General features: G+C 37.2%; 1 protein-coding gene across 2 annotated transcripts in view; it reads right to left on the bottom strand.

The window, feature by feature from the left end:
* Positions 1–3,297: 3,297 nt before the first annotated feature.
* Positions 3,298–19,700, bottom strand: part of SI (sucrase-isomaltase) — a 118,798-nt gene continuing 102,395 nt past the window's right edge. For both annotated transcript variants that reach the window (XM_061416911.1, XM_061416920.1), the window contains 3 exons: positions 7,269–7,318; positions 6,643–6,810; positions 3,298–3,834 (listed from right to left, as the gene is read on the bottom strand). In XM_061416911.1, coding sequence (XP_061272895.1) covers positions 3,766–3,834; positions 6,643–6,810; positions 7,269–7,318 — 287 coding nt within the window. In that variant the 3' untranslated portion in view covers positions 3,298–3,765. The remainder of the gene's footprint in view (positions 3,835–6,642; positions 6,811–7,268; positions 7,319–19,700) is intronic.

Below are 19,700 nucleotides of genomic sequence, written 5' to 3'. Positions count from 1 at the left end.
GGGATATGGAATGCCTCTAAAGTTAATTTACATATTTCTGCTCTGAACCATTGCATGTTGATTTTGGAGACATCTTACTTCCAAATTCTTAAAATTTATCTTACTATAACATCTGTGTATTGATAATAGCTTTCACATTTAAACTATCACATCAGATGAAATTTAAGAGTAAATGTTTTGATTCAATGCTATTTAATCTTATTGTACTTCTAGATAATTATTTTTCTCAATTCATACACTGTGACTTCTTTGAATATTATATCATAATGTATCAGATATTTCAAGTAAGGATTTCACCTACATGAGCTATAATTTTTTCCCAAACTCAGTGTTGAGAAATGAAATACTAGTTGGTGATGTTATAAAGTCCACAGTGATAAAAGGACTAAAATAAAGTAATAGATTTGTTTTTTTTCCAATTAACCTATTTCATGTAATCTCATTTTAAAATAAAATTACATGTGGTCACTACATATTATTAGTATTCATTTAAAAAGTGAAGCAATTTTCATGTCAATAGTAAACACAAAATTATATCAAAGATCTTTAAAATGTTTACTAAAATGACATTAAGAAATGAAATATATATATTAAAATAGAAAAAGCTTAGTCAGATATGGTAGTAACACACATCAGGAACAAAATGTGGAAGACCTGGGTAATAAAGAAAATAATTATTTGATGAAATGGCTGATAATTTCATGGCCTATATGATATGTCAAGTTTAAAAAGAAACAAATTTACATCCAACTATTCAGATAATGTCCAGAATACATAAAAATATAACAAGGAGTTATACAAATAGACAAGAAGCAGAAGAAAATGAATTTTACGAAAGAATAAACTTCAAACAATTTCTCCAACAATTTCAATTAAATAAATTATAAGAAGAGAAATATTTAAATTTTGAGAAGAGAAAAATATGTCTTTTGGACAACCGCAATCTGTAGTACTCAGTAACCATAAGATACAATACATGCTCTCAAGAGACACTGTGAGATTTGTTTTTCGATAAGTTTGTGACTACATTCAAGCTCTGGAGTCTAAGAGTTACTATCTGGAAAAGTAAAACTTATATAGGGTAGTAACATAATATTTCATTTCCCTTAATTTATGCAAACTGTATCAATTTTGAAACTTGTATTGACAAAAATGACAAAAGATAAAAACACCACAATCTCCTCTGCAGTCTTTCAACTGCTCAGAAAATGTCTCAACATTTCCTACCTAGTTGAACCAGAAGATCTCCCAGGGAGCGTCCTCTGTATGTAATGTGCAGTTGCTCTCACACCTTTGATGTAAGTTAATAAAAATATTAACTTCAGTTAGACTAAGTATATAAGGATATTTTGTTCCCTGCAGAGATCTTGGTGCCAGTTAGCTTGCTCCTCCCTTAATCTTGTATTTCTTCTCACCTAGAATGACTTTCCCAAATCTATGTGATAAAAAAGCCACTTTCTTTACATTTATTCAAAATCATATGTATGTACTTTTTTCTAATTTATCACCCACCAACCAACAGTCTATCAAAGTTTCCTTTTATAAACATCCTCTCCAACACATATTTCTTGTGTTTTGGATTATAGCCATCATTATCATTATGGCATCTTTGTATTCTGAGCCTTTTGGCTAAGATCAAGTGTAACATGGGGGCTTCCTTAGTGGCTCAGTGGTAAAGAATCCACCTGCCAATGCAGGAGACACAAGAGATGTGGATTCAATTCCTGGGTCGGGAAGATCTCCTGGAATAGGAAATGGCAACCCACTCTAGTACTGACTGAAAAATTCCATGGACAGAGGAGCCTGGTGGGCCACCATCCATGGGGTTGAAAAGAGTTAACACAACTGAGAATGTGACTGAGCTCTTCTGAGTTATGAATTCTCTTGAATATTTCAATTATAACAACATTCAAATTTTTTTAATTAGGAAAAATTATATATTGTTCCAGATATTAGTTGGTTGAGTAGATTCAAAGAAACTTAAATGTTAAAAAATACCAATGATTGTCCCAGTGCACCAGCCCCAAGCATCCAGTATTGTGCATCGAACCTGGACTGGCAACTCGTTTCATACATGATAGTATATATGTTTCAATGCCATTCTCCCAAATCTTCCCACCCTCTCCCTCTCCCACAGAGTCCATAAGACTTCTATACATCAGTGTCTCTTTTGCTGTCTCGTATACAGGGTTATCGTTACCATCTTTCTAAATTTCATATATATGTGTTAGTATACTGTATTGGTGTTTTTCTTTCTGGCTTACTTCACTCTGTATAACAGGCTCCAGTTTCATCCATCTCATTAGAACTGATTCACATGAATTCTTTTTAATGGCTGAGTAATACTCCATTGTGTATATGTACCATAGCTTTCTTATCCATTCATCTGCTGATGGACATCTAGGTTGCTTCCATGTCCTGGCTATTATAAACAGTGCTGCGATGAACATTGGGGTACACGTGTCTCTTTCCCTTCTGGTTTCCTCAGTGTGTATGCCCAGCAGTGGGATTGCTGGATCATAAGGCAGTTCTATTTCCAGTTTTTTAAGGAATCTCCACACTGTTCTCCATAGTGGCCCAGAGGGATGGTATGGGGAGGGAGGAGGGAGGAGGGTTCAGGATGGGGAACACATGTATACCTGTGGCAGATTCATTTCGATATTTGGCAAAACCAGTATAATATTGTAAAGTTTAAAAATAAAATAAAATTTTAAAAAAATTTTAAAAAAGAAAGGAAAAAAAAATACCAATGAATATTATTTTAAATCATGACTTAGTCATTCAACCAGAATGAATGAGCTAAGGTAATTTATTCAGCTAATTAAATAAATAGATAGTAATGTTTTTTTCTCCTATCCATAAAGGAAAGCTAGAGGAAGAAATCTGGATTTCTGCCCTGGCCTGAAGCTTGTGTCCCCCTTCCCCAAATTCATATGTTGAACCCCTAATTTCTGACAAATTGGTATCTAGAGATGACAACTTTGGGACATATACAGTCATATGGGTGGAGCCCTCATGAATGGAAATAGTGTCCTATAAGAAGAGATGTCAGAGAGCTCAGATCTTTTCTCTTTGCTTTCTGCTATGTGGGGACACAAGGAGAAACTGACTGTCTGCAAAGCAGAAAGAGGGCCCTCACCAGACACCAGATCTGCTGGTGCCTTGATCTCAAACTTCCCAGAACTGTGGGAAATACATTTTTATTGTTTAAGCCACACAATCTATGGTAAATTCTTACAGCAACCCAAATTAAGACAATTTCCTTTTGGAAAATAAAGAAAAATGTACATTATTTATATTTAAATACATTTTATTTTTTGTTTTCTAATTAAATGTACAGAATAAGAAATAATTAAATCTGATGACAATTGGTGGTGCGTAACTTAAGTCTACTAAACATTGAAGAAAATGTCATATAAAATTACAAAATTTTTGCTTAATTTAAAAATCACCTGTTTTAACTATATCTTAGTTACACACACATGTATTTAGTAATTAGATTACAGTTTCAGCTGATACTTAGTAAAAGCAACTAGAACCATTAAATTCTACTAAATATATTTAAAAATTGAATCTAGGCCATGTTAATAGTATATAATTAATATTAATATTGATGAACACTCTGCAATAACTTTAGATAGATGTTATTAAAATCATATTTTACACAATATAAGAAACAAGTGAAGAGGGTAAACTATAAGTATGGTGATGAAGCTTAAATCCAGATGTTAATTTCTCTTTGACAACTCGGACTGATGGTGATCTTCATGACCAGTTGACTTCTATTGGTTCATCTAGCGTAACATTATTCCCTGTTAGATCAATGTCTAATATCTTAAAAAAGAAAAAAAACCAAAAATGGTAATTAATTGTTTAATCAGAACTGTGGGTTTTTTCCAACAAAAACTAATTCCATAAATAAATACTTTATAAGTAAACACATTATAGCTTGTTTTTCTTTCCTATTTTGATGAATTTTTACTTCAGAGAGTTTGCAACCATTTCAGTAGTACTTCCAGCCCAACCACCCATTATACAGATGATGAAAATAAGTCTCAAAGAGGGCGAATAGCTGTCAAAACACAATCAGAAACTATTTACCGGTTATTTCTACAACTTTTCTCTTTCTCTATGACTCATAAATACTCAATTATAATTGCATTACATATACCTCTATGCTTTCTGCCCTCAAATATTATCCAGTCATCTACACACAGAATTTAGATTTTAGTAATATGCTTCCTTTTGCATCGGTCTCAAAGGGCTTTATGCTGAATTTATTGCCAATGATTTCATTGCATGTATGTTACTTTCTTTCACTGGAGAGAATCTCTATCAGCCCATATAGGGACTAAGTAGGGAGGTGACTAATGAAGCAGCTGTACTTAAATAATCATCTGTAATATAATGAATTCACTAGACTTTTCCATTGCTCTGATACACTCACATGACTCTCAGTGCCTTTAGCTCAGAAAGTTGGATTCAATCATCAAATATGTAAGAGAAGAAGAAGATTATGAGCATTCCTTTACTGCTAACCAAATACCAAGTATGCACGTAGGGACATTATACAATTTATTCTTTATTAGAGCACCTTAGAATTTCCCACACATTATAGTAGAAGAGTTTAAAACATAACAAGTAAATAATGTTCTTAGTATCTAACAGCTAGATTTGAAACTGATCCATCTTATACAAAAACCTAAGAAAATTCTTTTATTTCAAACATGAAGAACAAACCCATGCATCTCATAGCTCTTGATAGCTGCATAGATGGCAACTAGGCGTAATCGTTGCTAGGTAAATATTTTTAAAATTGCACTGATACAGCAATTAAATCATCTTTTGTATGTAATTCCTACACCCATGGGCAAGGGTCACCAAGATAGAGAAAGAAATTGATCACTCCTTCCTTTTCCCATATATCTATAAAACCTTATAAAACAGAAGGTGTTCATAAATATTTGTTTTATTTAAATGTACTTAGAAGGGATTGCTCCATTTTTTGGTAAACTTAACATCTTCTTTTAGAATCATTGAGATTATAAAATATTAAAAAATATTCTTAATATTTAAAATTCTTTGTGAATATTTGAAAGCAGTGGAATGAACTTTTCTTTATAAATAGTGATTTTTTTAAATGCCAAGTATTTGGTCAAAATTAACTTGAAATAATACTTCATATGTTAAAATACCTTATTTGACATTGCTTAACTGACTGTATTTAGTTTTACAGTAAAAGTTGTGAGCTTTATTTTTCACCATTGTAGAACAATGAACAAGAACAAGAAAGAACAAGAAAATAAATAAGGGAAACCATCATTCTTTAATCTCATTGAAAACTGGGTTATTAAAAGAAAAGCTGATTTCTGACTATGATGGATAATTATTGACTGTTTATTCTTGGGGAATTAATTTTCCCTTTCAAGCCCAGTTTCCTAGACTGTCATATAAGACTGCTGGACTAAACCACTGATTCCCATACTATAGAATTTTATAAACCAGTAAAAATTTAAGAAGAAAAAAATGAGGGTGAGGTGCTAAGTTATCAACTTTTATTCTACCATAGAGGGACACAAAATACATAAAACTCTAATTTCTCAAACTCTATAGAGTTTAAAGAAATTTAATGTCAAGGTAGTAATTAAGACTCAGATATAGATGAAAGGGGAAATTCTGATTGCCTATAGAATAGCAGTAATAATAGGATAGATGCTAAATTTCAACAGAATGAAATGACTTTTCAGGTGCTGTTCAACTCTCACAACTTGTAAAATTATGAAAACCTAAAATTGTGTCCAAGACACAATTATTTTCTTTTTCAGTTGTAGTCAGCCAAACAACTAGCTGTTTTGTAAATTATGTTCACTGAAGTGGTCAGTTGATTAAAAAGCCAGTTGTTTTCATTCAGCTTTAAACACAAAACAGGTATGTGTACACACACTTAACGTTTTAGCAGTTTAGATGTAGCCTTGAACTTGGATCAAACAAAACAGTTCATGGATTCTAAAATATATGTTCTTTAAAATCTATTTTTGTAGAATTTAGGATGAAAAAGTTTAAGAGATTGTTTACTTGCATATTCTTATTTAATAGGAAAGAAAAAAAAGCACTGAAATTATTTAATCAAAATAAAAAGCTCATTACTAGCAGCAAAGGGACTTTAACATAAGAATCCTGAGTCCTTATTTAATGTTTGAATCATATCCTTGTACTGTATGCCATATTATTCATAGATGTTAATTGATAATTCTATTCATTTTGAAAGGGCTTTCAAGTATAATTTATCCAAGACATATTAAATGTTCAAATGTGAGCATTTTGTTTTAGAAAACTATTAGGTTTTGAGGCACTTTATCGTAAAGGGATGAAAATAATTTAGAGGTTTAATGTTAATTTTGCTTTGATTATGTCAGAACAATTATAAAATAGATTCCACTAGGTTGATTTCTATGACAAGTTACCAAGGATGATAATATAGAAATATGTATGAAAGTTTAATGAAAATAAATAAATAAGGACAGTAATAGGTTGTGTTTTTTTGTTTGTTTGTTTGTTTTTTAGATCTAAGAAATGTAAGAGGTTCACACAGGTATTTTGAATAGTTCCTTTTAAAAAGACACATTTTCTTCTGTCAGTTACCTCCAGGTTTGGGTCTTCAGTAAAATTAACAGACTCTTTATTTCCGTCGTGTGTGAGAGTAACCTCACTAACACGCATCTTTTCTTTCCCCCATATGTGGATATATCCAAGCCTCATTTCATTTCTGTTTATGTAACCATTTTTCAGTATAGTGCTCGTCAAGATGGTCTATGAAGACAAAGAAAAAGAAATCATTTGAACCTTTCATCTAGCAAGAGCAATTAAATCTTTTGTTGTTGTTGTTTAGTTGGTAAGTCATGTCCAACTCTTTGCGACCTTATGGACTTTAGCCTGCCAAGCTCCTCTGTCCATGTGATTTCCCAGGCAAGAATACTGGAGTGGGTTGCCATGCCCTCCTCCAGGGGAATCTTCCCAACCCAGGTATTGAACCATTGGCAGGTGGATTCTTTACCACTGAGCCACCAGGGAAGTCCCATTAAATATTTAAAAAGCATATATTTGTTAACCAAACTATATCAATATTTCATAGTATACAGATTGTTTATTCATATATTTAAAAGAGGTATATTATATAACATACATAGTATGTAAATACAAAACATGGCATAAAACTTCAAATATTATTTAACACAATTGCATATAAATGATCCGTAATGAATACATACCTTATTTAAATTAAATTGTACCAAGGAATATAGGTCTCTTTCATAGGTGTCTATGGGAAAAAAAGAGTGATGTATTTATATTTCCAAAAAATAATCTGTAGTAAATACTAGCATATTTTTCTTTTCTTTCACAGTACAAAGGATACCAAATACCATCAATGTATATCTTATTCTGTCTAAGTTTATGTATCATTCAAACACATTCTGAGGAGCACTGAAATATGAAGAATAAGTCATGTATCCATGTAGACAGAGTCCTACATGGATAGGCAGATTGATGTGTGTGTGTTTGTGTGTGGGAGAGTAACTCTAGGGGAGACACAGATCTAAACACTTCTCTAGGAGGGTGGAAGAAGTATAAGAATAAACAGAATTAGGTGTGATAATCAGCGACACTTCCTGGCCATCTTGATGGCTGAGAATAACAATATAAAGGAAAAAGAATATGATGGCAACTTATCTTAGTGTCATTTGAGAAAAATATTCATTGTTAGAGATTATTAACAGGAAAATTGAAATCAAATGGATAAAACATAGGCTTTATAATCATCACTTTAAATTAGGTATAATCTTGCCATGCTAAGTCGCTTCAGTCGTGTCCGACTCTGTGCGACCCCATAGACGGCAGCCCACCAGGCTCCGCGATCTCTGGGATCCTCCAGGCAAGAATACTGGAGTGGGTTGCCACCTCCTTCTCCAATGCATGAAATGAAAGTGAAAAGTGAAAGGGAAGTCGCTCAGTCGTGTCCGACTCCTAGCGACCCCATGGACTGCAGCCTACCAGGCTCCTCTGTCCATGGGATTTTCCAGGCAAGAGTGCTGGAGTAGGGTGCCATTGCCTTCTCCAAATCTTGCCATACTGAAAATCAATTAAAAATGTAATCTTAGAGCTAAAATTTATTTAGTATCTGTCAAATTCTAACTACTTTATCACTATGCTGTAAGAAATGTATTATTATTTTTCCTACTGTATAGAAGAGAGAAATGAGTCCCAGAGAAATTAAATAAATAGCTCAAAATGAAACAACTAATTAATATCAAGTCTGAACTTATCTCCGGTTTTCTCTGATTTCTATGATTGTGTTCATATGTAAAACCACACAAACATGTAAGACAGAAAATCAAAAGTAGAGTCAAAGGCATGATGAAAACAATTATTAGGATAACATTGAAAAAGTAACAAATTTTAATTCCTTCTTCTATTACCATGCCAGCATTGTATTCATTAATTCTCTGAAGAATAAAATGCTTAATTGGATAATAATTTTGTTTATAAAAAATTAAATTATATTCTCTGTAAACTTTTTCTCTATAAATAGATTAATTCATATATGATTTAATAACACATTTGAGGCCAAAAAATTAGACTAATTTTAAAATACATAAGTATAACAAGTTTTTAAGAGCAATTTTTAAGTACAGATCTATGAGATGAAAGAAAGCAAAAGTGACAGCTATTAAGAGCATATGAACAGTTTTTTTTTGTTTTTAATGAATAAGAGAAAGATACCACGTATGATCTTACTTCAAGGTAGACATATGTCTATTTCACTAAGATGAGTAGGACAAATTAATATTTTACTAAACTACAACCTTATTAGCTAGAACAGTCAAAATTTACTTAATATACCCACATTTCAAAATAAGTTTATTTTGCTTTATCTTATTTTTGTTTTTTGAGAAATATACATGTCTACAAATAAAAGTGATTGGGACAGAGGAAAGGGACCAGATAGATGATTAAATAGTTAATTCCACTAGGGAATTTTAAGTTAAAAAAAAAAAAAAGAAGAAGAAGAAAGAAAATCTTGTAACCTAATGATCACTCAGGAAAATAGATTTGCTTAACTACAAAATCAAGCAGGCTTGCTTAGCAACAAAACCATACAATGCAAGCATGAGACATGGTCCAAAAGAATAAAACAATAGTGGAGTGAAACCCACACCCTGCTCAGTAAGATCAGTAAGTTAATGAATCCTAGGACCAGCTTTTATGCACACACTAAAAACAAAAATATAAGGAAAAGATGACATTACACTGAAACCTGAGATAATTTACTATATTTTAGTATGTTACCCCCTTTTTGCTCATTTCCACTGTGCCATGACAGTCCCCATTTGACCATGTAGGAACAAGAAAACTCCCTCCCTTGCCTGATGTGGAGGAGGAGCTGATGTTGGAAGCTTGATGTCTACTCAAGAATGAGGAAGAAGGTGGTCTTTTCTCCCTCCCCACCTCTCCTTTGATTATAAAACAGTAGCCCACTAAGTTCTCAGTGCAACATCCTCTTGCCCACTTGCTTATAAACCTCACAAGAGCCCAATTCTTGCATCTTATTGAGAATCCTCTTGCTTAATTCTTTCTGCCCTGAAACATAAAGAATTGGAGCCTCCCAAAACACATTTTTACAGTTTCAATAGTATTCCTTAAAATTTAAATATACTTAAAAGAAAATTTTATTTAGATATCTAGTTTATTGGATAGGTTGGCAAGCTTGTTGTAAGAGAAAATTTCTTCAGAGATTCTGATCTAATAAATCCAAAGATTCCAAGCATTTGCTATGTATTGTTGTTGCTATTCATTTAAGAAATTTCAGAGGATTTGCTGAAACCTTTATAATTACTTATAACAAATATACTGAGATTGTGAAATATAACCAAACTAGTAGATAGAATGGGTCAGAACAACTTTGTATGTTTGTATAAAGAGAACATAGAGAAATATATGAATTCTGCTCACTTTTCAGTGATAAAACAAAAGAAAAATCTGCCATGAAACTTCAACAGAGTAAAGGTTTTACTAAGTTCTTTCATCTATATCTTAGCTTGATAGAAATAGCTGTATTAAAAAAAAAAAAAAAAAAAACTAAGAGAAGCCTTGTCTCCCTACTGTTAAAATGAATTATCTAAATTTGCTAGAGAGTGAGATTCAAATATCCCAAGACAAGCATGCAAATTATGCATAACTCAACTTTATACCCCTGGAGAATTGTAGGCAAATTCAAAGTGCCTCCTAGTGAGGAAGAAAGGCTATAAACTTTGTAGACCCTCAGTTAATGTGTTAATGAAGTTCAGGGCTCTGAAAACAAGATTTTATTTAACTAATAGCAGTTCAGTCACTTTCTAATTCACAAAATACTAGGAAGAGCTTATTTATTTATTTATTTATTTTGAGGCTTGCTTATTACCATATGATTCTTATATCACTTTCTGATATAGATTACTTACTAATAGATTCCTATTTCTTATGGTTGTAGAATATTAACTATGATTAACCTGAAAAGATGAAAGAAAGATGTCTTTGCTATTAATGAAAAATCTCTCATCTATGGATAATGTATTTAAATTGTAGTAAACTGTCCTACAGCTCCACACAGATGTTAGTTGCTATGACTAAGAGCCGTGTCAAGAGAATACTTAGATCCCCATCTTAGGGAGCTGACATTGCTAATCCTCTAACAGTGTTTATTTAACACTGAAATAATAACCTGGGGGCACTGACTCAAAGGCAGATTTCTGGGCCTTTCCTTAACTTAATGGAATTTGGATGGCCTTAGAATATCCATTCTTTACAAACTTCTCAGGAAGCAGAGCACACACTGCTAAAAGTTTAGCAGTTAAGTCTGATTTTGAGGAATAGCCATGGAGTAAACAAAGATTTAAATTTAAATCCTCAAACTTTTCATGTAAAAAACTGTAAAATATTAAAAAAGAAAAAAAAGCAAAAGCTATAGCCATAAAGCATACAGACTAAGTTTAAATTTGTTTCTGAACTATCTCATGTTTTAAAGGCATCATTATGCATCAATATGTGCACATGGGAAAGTGGCTTTTCAACTCAGCTGACCGCACACATACTGAATGTCTATTATGCAAACAGAACTGGCTAATTCTGGGAATACAAAGATGATCAGTATACCATCCCTGTCCACAAAAATCTCTTTGTTATCTAGAGGTTGACCATAGGGATTACATATATTTAGGATAAGAAGAACATCTTTAAATATTTGTAAGTCTATTTTTAAGTTGACTCAAATATTTATTAAACTATTTTAGCTCTCAATCACATTATTGGCTTTTTTTGTACTCAGCTTCCAAAGCACAATAATAGGTAACCAAAAAATAATGTGAGATAATATGTATGTTATCAGTTATATTTAATCTCCTGTTGAGTAGTCATTGCTATTTTGGACTCCTTTTTCCTACTCTAACTACTTAGTGAGTGAAGTCGCTCAGTCGTGTCTGACTCTTAGCGACCCCATGGACTGCAGCCCACCAGGCTCCTCCGTCCGGAGGAGACAGACACGACTGAGCGACTTCACTCACTAAGTAGTTAGAGTAGGAAAAAGGAGTCCAAAATAGCAATGGCTAAAAGACAAAAAAAGGAAAAAGCCCACAAAAATAGGTCAAAGGAAGGTCTGAGGACTGGAGTAAGAACCTCAGGTGAAGCAAACAGCCCTCCTGGTTAGCACAATTTACATAGGGTAGGCTCAGGGGTAGGAGAAAAAACAAAAAAAAACAAAAAAAAACATAAAAAGAGGAGCCAAAATTGAGCCTCTGGCTTCTCTTCTCTTCACTTCTTTTGGGTCAGCCTGTCCTCACATCCTGCCTCACACTTTGAGGATGTATTTTCCTTTGCTTGCCAAGTAAAACTGAGCTGTAACTGACATAATACTGAGCTGTAACACTGGTCCATCCGTCACTTCAAATTGTTGCTGCGGTAAGTCAGAACAAAGGAAATTACACACTCCCCTGACATATCTGGTGCTGTTTCTTGGATTTAACCTGGATGAAACAACGTCAGCCTGGCCCTCATGAGGCAGAGACCAAGCACAGCAGAAGCCCAACTTGGTGAAAGCTCCCATGGTGGAAGCTGAATGCAAAGAAAACCCAGCACAGTGGAACTGACAGGATGCCCAGTGAGCTGGAAACCAGGACAGCAAAAACAAACTTGGTAGAAAGCTCACATGGCTCAGTCTCAGATTTCAAAAGACCCTGTTAAGGGGTTAAGGTAGGATGTCCTCAATCCTATGGCTGGGGTGACATATGGCTAACAAAATCTTAATGTTGTGGCCTGGGTGTGGGTTGGAAAAGAATTTCCAGACATGAGGCAGAATGAGAGGCAAATAAAGTTTATTACAGTGGAAGACACTATTAGAAGAGTGGGCCAGCACAAGGGAGAATCAACATTGAACAGGGGTCCTTAGTCCACTTTTATACCCATGGTACAAAGAGTTGGATAGGGGTTTTGTGGGTAATTTGCTGATTGGATGAGGCACATATACTGGGTGGGGGTAGGGAAGAGTAAGGCAAATATCTTCTCCCTATGTGGTAGTGGAGTAGCCATCATGGTCAATAAAAGAGTCCAAAATGCAGTATTTGGATGCAATCTCAAAAATGACAGAATGATCTCTGTTCGTTTCCAAGGCAAACCATTAAATATCACAGTAATCCAAGCCTATGCCTCAACCAGTAACACTGAAAAAGCTGAAGTTGAATGGTTCTATGAAGACCTACAAGACCTTTTAGAACTAACATCCCAAAAAAGATGTCCTTTTCATTATAGGGGACTGGAATGCAAAAGTAGGAAGTCAAGAAACACCTGGAGTAACAGGCAAATTTGGTCTTGGAATACAGAATGAAGCAGGGCAAAGGCTAATAGCGTTTTGCCAAGAGAATGCACTGGTCAAAGCAAAACCCTCTTCCAATACAAGAGAAGACTCTACACATGGACATCACCGGATGATCAACACCAAAATCAGACTGATTATATTCTTTCCAGCAAAAGATGGAGAAGCTCTATACAGTCAGCAAAAACAAGACTAGGAGCTGACTGTGGCTCAGACCATGAACCTCTTACTGCCAAATTCAGACTTAAATTGAAGACAGTAGGGAAAACCACTAGACCATTTAGGTATGACCTAAATCAAATCCCTTATTATTATACAGTGGAAGTTAGAAATATATTTAAGGGACTAGATCTGATAGACAGAGTGCCTGATGAACTATGGATGGACGTTCATGACATTGTACAGGAGACAGGGATTAAGACCATCCCCATGGAAAAGAAATGCAAAAAAGCAAAATGGCTGTCTGAGGAGGCCTTACAAAGAGCTCTGAAAAGAAGAGAAGTGAAAAGCAAAGGAGAAAAGGAAAGATATAAGCATCTAAATGCAGAGTTACATAGAATAACAAGGAGAGATAAGAAAGCCTTCCTCAGTGATCAATGCAAAGAAATAGAGGAAAACAACAGAATGGAAAAGACTAGAGATCTCTTCAAGACAATTAGAGATACCAAGGGAATATTTCATGCAAAGATGGGCTTGATAAAGGACAGAAGTGGTATGGACCTAACAGAAGCAGAAGATATTAAGAAGAGGTGGCAAGAATACACAGAAAAACTACAAAAAAGAGCTTCATGACCCAGATAATCACAATGGTGTGATCACTGACCTAGAGCCAGACATCCTGGAATGTGAAGTCAAGTGGGCCTTAGAAAGCATCATTACAAATAAAGCTAGTGGAGGTGATGGAATTCCAGTTGAGCTATTCCAAATTCTGAAAGATGATGCTGTGAAAGTGTTGCACTCAATATGCCAGCAAATTTGGAAAACTCAGCAGCGGCCACAGGACTGGAAAAGGTCAGTTTTCATACCAATCCCAAAGAAAGGCAATGACAAAAATGCTTAAACTACTGCACTCATTGCACTCATCTCAAATGCTAGTAAAGTAATGCTCAAAATTCTCCAAGCAGGCTTCAGCGATAATGTGAACCGTGAACTTCGAGATGTTCAAGCTGGTTTTAGAAAAGGCAGAGGAACCAGAGATCAAATTGCCAACATCCGCTGGATCATTGAAAAAGCAAAAGAGTTCCAGAAAAACATCTATTTCTACTTTACTGACTATGCCAAAGCCTTTGACCATGTGGATCACCATAAACTGTAGAAAATTCTTAAAGAGATGGAAATATCAGACTACTTGACCTGCCTCTTGAGAAACCTATATGCAGGTCAGGAAGCAACAGGTAGAACTGGACATGGAACAACAGACTGGTTCCAAATAGGAAAAGGAGTACTTCAAGGCTGTATATTGTCACACTGCTTATTTAACTTATATGCAGAGTACATCATGAGAAGTGCTGGGCTGGATGAAGCACAAGCTGGAATCAAGATTGCCGGGAGAAATATCAATAACCTCAGATATGCAGATGACACCACCCTTATGGCAGAAAGTGAAGAGGACCTAAACAGCCTGTTGATGAAAGTGAGAGAGGAGAATGAAAAAGTTGGCTTAAAGCTCAACATTGAGAAAACGAAGATCATGGCATCTGGTTCTGTCACTTCAAGGGAAATAGATGGGGAAACAGTGGAAACAGTGTCAGACTTTATTTTTTGGGGCTTCAAAATCACTGCAGATGGTGACTGCAGGCATGAAATTAAAAGACGCTTACTTCTTGGAAGGAAAGTTATGACCAATCTAGATAGCATATTGAAAAGCAGAGATATTACTTTGCCAACAAAGGTCCGTCTAGTCAAGGCTATGGTTTTTCCAGTGGTCATGTATCGATGTAAGAGTTGGACTGTGAAGAAAGCTGAGCACCGAAGAAGTGATGCTTGAACTGTGGTGTTGGAGAAGACTCTTGAGAGTCCCTTGGACTGCAAGGAGATCCAACCAGTCCATCTTAAAGGAGATCAGTCCTGGGTGTTCATTGGAAGGACTGATGCTAAAGCTGAAACTCCAATACTTTGGCCACCTCATGTGAAGAGTTGACTCATTGGAAAAGACCCTTATGCTGGGAGGGATTGGGGACAGGAGGAGAAGGGGACGACAGAGGATGAGATGGTTGGATGGCACCACCGACTCAATGTACATGAGTTTGAGTGAATTCCGGGAGTTGGTGATGAACAGGGAGGCCCTTCGTGCTGCGATTCATGGGATCGCAAATAGTCGGACATGACTGAGCGACTGAACTGAATGGGGTAGGAAGGGAGACAGGTTATAATGCTCAGGAGGACCTGAAATTTGTTAATAGTTACAACATGGGGAAAGGAAGGATGATAAGGGTCTGGTTTTTCCATTCCTGCATTCCAAGATCCTCCTTGGTTTTATATGCTCTTTTGTCCTTGGGTCACCACACTTAATTCCTTTATAATCTCTCATTTCTTGTTTCTTTGAACCCCTTGCAAACAGGCGAGCAGCAGTGTGTGCAATTGAGGGACTCTGGCAGGGGCTACTTAGTAGCTGTTGCCCAAGCAAGCGGGGGTTCTTTGTCCTTAACCTGCTTTGTGCCAAGGATCAGGCCAATTAAAACTGTGAGCACAGGTCAGGTATTTAGCAGATTTTCCAGCAGGTTATGAAGGCGATTCCTTGGCACGATTTTCCCACTCTTTTTTCCTCCTTGTCTTCATCTCCTCTCTCCATCTATGCAACTGTTTACAAAATATTGGACAGGTCATCATTTTTCAATTACTGAAGGTTGTGTTTGAAACTGATTACCTAAGATTGGGACTCAAATCTACGTGGCAGGGACTGTGCTATGCTTAGTCAGTCAGTTGCATCTGACTGGGACTTGACCCTAGCCAAAATGTACAGTGCCTGGTCTTAGGACCTAATGAAGCTCAGGCTCTTGATGTCATTGCAAAAACGTCAGTGAGAGACACAGTGATAGGTAAGAGGTGGATTTGTTTGGATTTAGAGAGGAGCACAGGCCACAGAGGGCAAGTTCCAGTGCTGTGGCCATGGAATGTGGTGTGGTTAGTTTTTGTGAGCTGGGTGATTTCATATGCTAATGAGTAGGAGGATCATTCCAACAATTGGGGAATGCCTTGGAACAGTCATGATGCCTCTGTGTGTGTCATTTAGCTTTCAGATTGAGAGGCAAGGTTTAGTTAAATTTGATAAATTTGACTTGTGTGTCATCTTGGGCCCATTTGATTTTAATCAGTTGACTTGTGTGTCATCTTGGACCCATTTGATTTTAATCAGTTTATGTTAGACCTTGGGCTATGTCATTCTTTCAAAGGTTGTGCCCTGCTCCCTTAGCTCCTGTTTCATGCTCTTTTCCTAAGCCCTATCAGGGCCCACAGTGTTGCCTCTATAATCTCCTGGAGGGAAAACCAGAAAATAGCTTGCCCTTGGGAGGGAAATACTGTATAATATCCAATCTCTCTAGATATTCCAGCCTTCATCTTCCATGTTTCGTACAACATGTGCAACAACGGTATTCTCAGTGAACTCACTAGGGCTGGTGACAGGCACACAATGCCTGCTAGAAGTCTGTCTGTTGGTGGCATCCCTTTAAGGGCAATTGGGCTTCCATGGATAATGTTTGCCACTTGGTGAGTTAGCCCTGCAGGCCATTTGGGCCCAAACCCTTATCATCCTTCTCTTAAATTTATAAATGTACCCTCAGATCAAATCTCCTCTCCACTTTTATGGAACATCTGTTCTGTTGCTTCTTACCAATTTGTTCTTAAGCCACTTACTAACTCCTACAACCAGAACTCTGTTCTCTTGTAGGCATTGCTCCACCCTGCTTATGATTAAAATATTCTTAATGCCCCTAACAGGACCAGATAACCCAATCCTTTGTCATTACTTATTATTACCTAAAGTGGGTCTATGACAATGAAATATTTACCACTGGAAACATCCTAAACTGCTCTTATGGAGGACTAGAGGAAGAAATCAGTGCCTTACATTCCCTCAGAGCAATAACAGGATAAGGCTTATGGCTATTTCCCCAGGTTCCCAGTTTCAGGCCATAGCTTTGTATTGCTTTACATCATGGTATCTATTCCCATCTGTGGTGGAGAAACCGGCAATGATTTAAGATTACAACCCCTTAATCCTAAGCAGCAGTAGTCATGCTGGATACCTTGGGGACGCCCAACTCCAGCCTGGGATCCCAGGAGGTTGATCTGCCTCAACCTGCCTAGGGATCTGGTCCCTGGGAGGTTGTCACACCTCAATCTGCTCAGAGATCTGCCAATCCAGGGGTTCCAGGAGGTTGACATATCTCGACCTGCCCAGGGACCCAATTTTTGGGAGGCTGACATGCCTCGACCTGCCTGGGGATTTGATCTTCAGGAGGCTGTCATGTCTCAGCCGGTCTGGGGATCTGCACCCTGACCTGGAGAAGCCTGGCTCTCAGGTTGCAAGAGAACTTGGTAGGATACATTTCAGAAAGATTCACCCCTAAGGAAGTCCACCCGTAAAAATAGAAGGAGGCCTACTCTTTTTTTTTTTTTCCCCTCCCTGTCATCACTATCTTTTTTCAGGTAGGAAATAACCAATCCACTTCCTAACAGACACCCTTGAGATGCACCCTTGAGATAACCAGAAGCTGTTCAATCCTCTAACCTTAAGGAGAAGTTGCTTAAAATTCTTTGTGCCATTGCCTGGCCATGGTGTCCTCAGGGATAAGGAACTCTTGCCTGAGTATGGAAGTTTAAATTACAATATGATCCTGCAGCTAGACTTATTCTGCAAAAGACAAGAGAAATGGACATAGATACCCTGTCCAAATTTTCTCCTGACTAAGTGATATGAAGGAACTCTGTCTTAAGTATGGGATTGTATACCTGAAAGTGAGCTGACTAGGCAAATGGTGTTAGGCACAGACAACCAAGAGAAGGAATCCCGCCCCTCCCCCCCTGCCTGCCGCCCCCATGAAGGCTTACTTCCCATGGCTCCCGAGTTGCCTGGTGCTCCTTCCTTGTATTCAAAAGTGCCCCCATATCCAGGATCACCCCCTCCACAAAAACCAACTTGAGTACGTCACTTAGTTGAAACTGGAGGAGAATTCAGACCAACCCGGGTCCATAAGCCCTTCTCCCTCTGAGAACTAAGATAGATCAAACCAGGCCTGGGAAGCTATACAGATGACCCAGGCAAATATACAGATACATTGCAACACATTACCTTAGCCCTTGATTTAACGTCAAAGGACATCATGGTCATATTTAGTCAAACTTTTTCTGACCCTGAGTATGCTGGGGTATTAAAGGAAGCATGAAGGTATGCTAGGGGGCTTCACAGGTCAAGCGATAAATACCCAGTGGGGGAAACTGCGGTCCCCTCATCAGGTCCTAATTGGAATTATAATAATATGTAATATGGGAATTATAATAACCCTAAGAACATCTGAGAAAGGGATTATTTTCTGATCTGTGTAAAGACAGGACTAAAAGCAGCCCAGCAAAAAGTAATCAGCTATGCCTGATTACTCAAGAGCCCAATAAGAACACCATTTCCTTTCTGGAAAGGCTAAAAGAGGCCTTCCAAAGTTTACCAATCTGGACTTAGATTCTTAAGAGGGACAGGTGATTTTAAAGGACAAATTCCTGTCCCAATGTGCATTAGACATCAGGATAAAGTTATAACAGCTACAGGACCCTGCTACCTCTTTAGATGAGAAGGTCCAGACAGCCACCATACCTTTTATAACAGAGAACAGGAAAGGGAGGAGCCAAGGCCCAGGAAAGGGAGAAAAGGAAAGAGACAAGGCATGCCCAGGTGCTGACTGCCCTCCAGGGAAGCCCTATGGCAAACACCCAGCCCTTAAAGGACAAGGCAGGGGGCAAATACCTCAATTATAGACAAGTGGGACATTGGGCCAAAGTGTCCAAACCATGACAAGTTTCCTAAAATGGCTTGCTACAAATGCCATCAGTTGGGGCATTAGGTGGCACTCTGTCCTTGGGACACAAGAGCCTCAAAGTCAAGCGCCAAGCCTTCCCTTATGATGGTTCAACAGGACTGAAGCAGCCCACTTCAGCCAGCCCACATGTCACAGATAACCATCACAGGGCTGGAACCAAGGGTGCAATGGGATATGGCAGGTAGGTCCGAGAATTCCTTGGTTGACACAGGGGCTACCTAGTCTGTCCTGACCTCCTACTCTGGAGCCTTCTCCTCCCAAACTTTTACCATTTTGAGTGCTACAGGAAAAGCAATTACAAAAAGATTCACCTGAGCACTTCTTTGTTGCTAGGATGGACAAATATTTTCCCACCAGTTTTTGGTGGTCCCTGAGTGTCCTATTCCCTTATTGGAAAGACATCTTTCCCTGCCTTTGAAATCTTGCAGCTATTGCAGTCCTAATAGAAGATGCTTTAAAACACTCTTTTGAGGTCAAACTATTTTTACCAGTCACCAAGTGAAACAACTCCTGAATGGGAGAGGCCATTTATGGATGTCTGATCAAAGGATCCTCAGATATCAAGTAGTGCTAATGGAAAATCCAGGCCTGACTATATCCCCTTGTGAGGTTCTTAACCCAACTACCCTCCTGCCTACCTCTGAGGTCTCTCTTCTCTTTCACTCTTGCCTAGAAATCTTGGACCACTGGACAAAACCCAAGAGGGATTGTCAGAAAATCTTCTGACCAATCCTGAGGAAATCATGTACACTGACGGAAGCAGCTTTGTC

Source organism: Bos javanicus, chromosome 1 (assembly GCF_032452875.1).
Source record: "Bos javanicus breed banteng chromosome 1, ARS-OSU_banteng_1.0, whole genome shotgun sequence".
Classification (NCBI taxonomy): domain Eukaryota; kingdom Metazoa; phylum Chordata; class Mammalia; order Artiodactyla; family Bovidae; genus Bos; species Bos javanicus.
The sequence above is the reverse complement of the archived record's forward strand: the minus strand, read 5'-3'. Positions and strand labels throughout refer to the sequence as shown.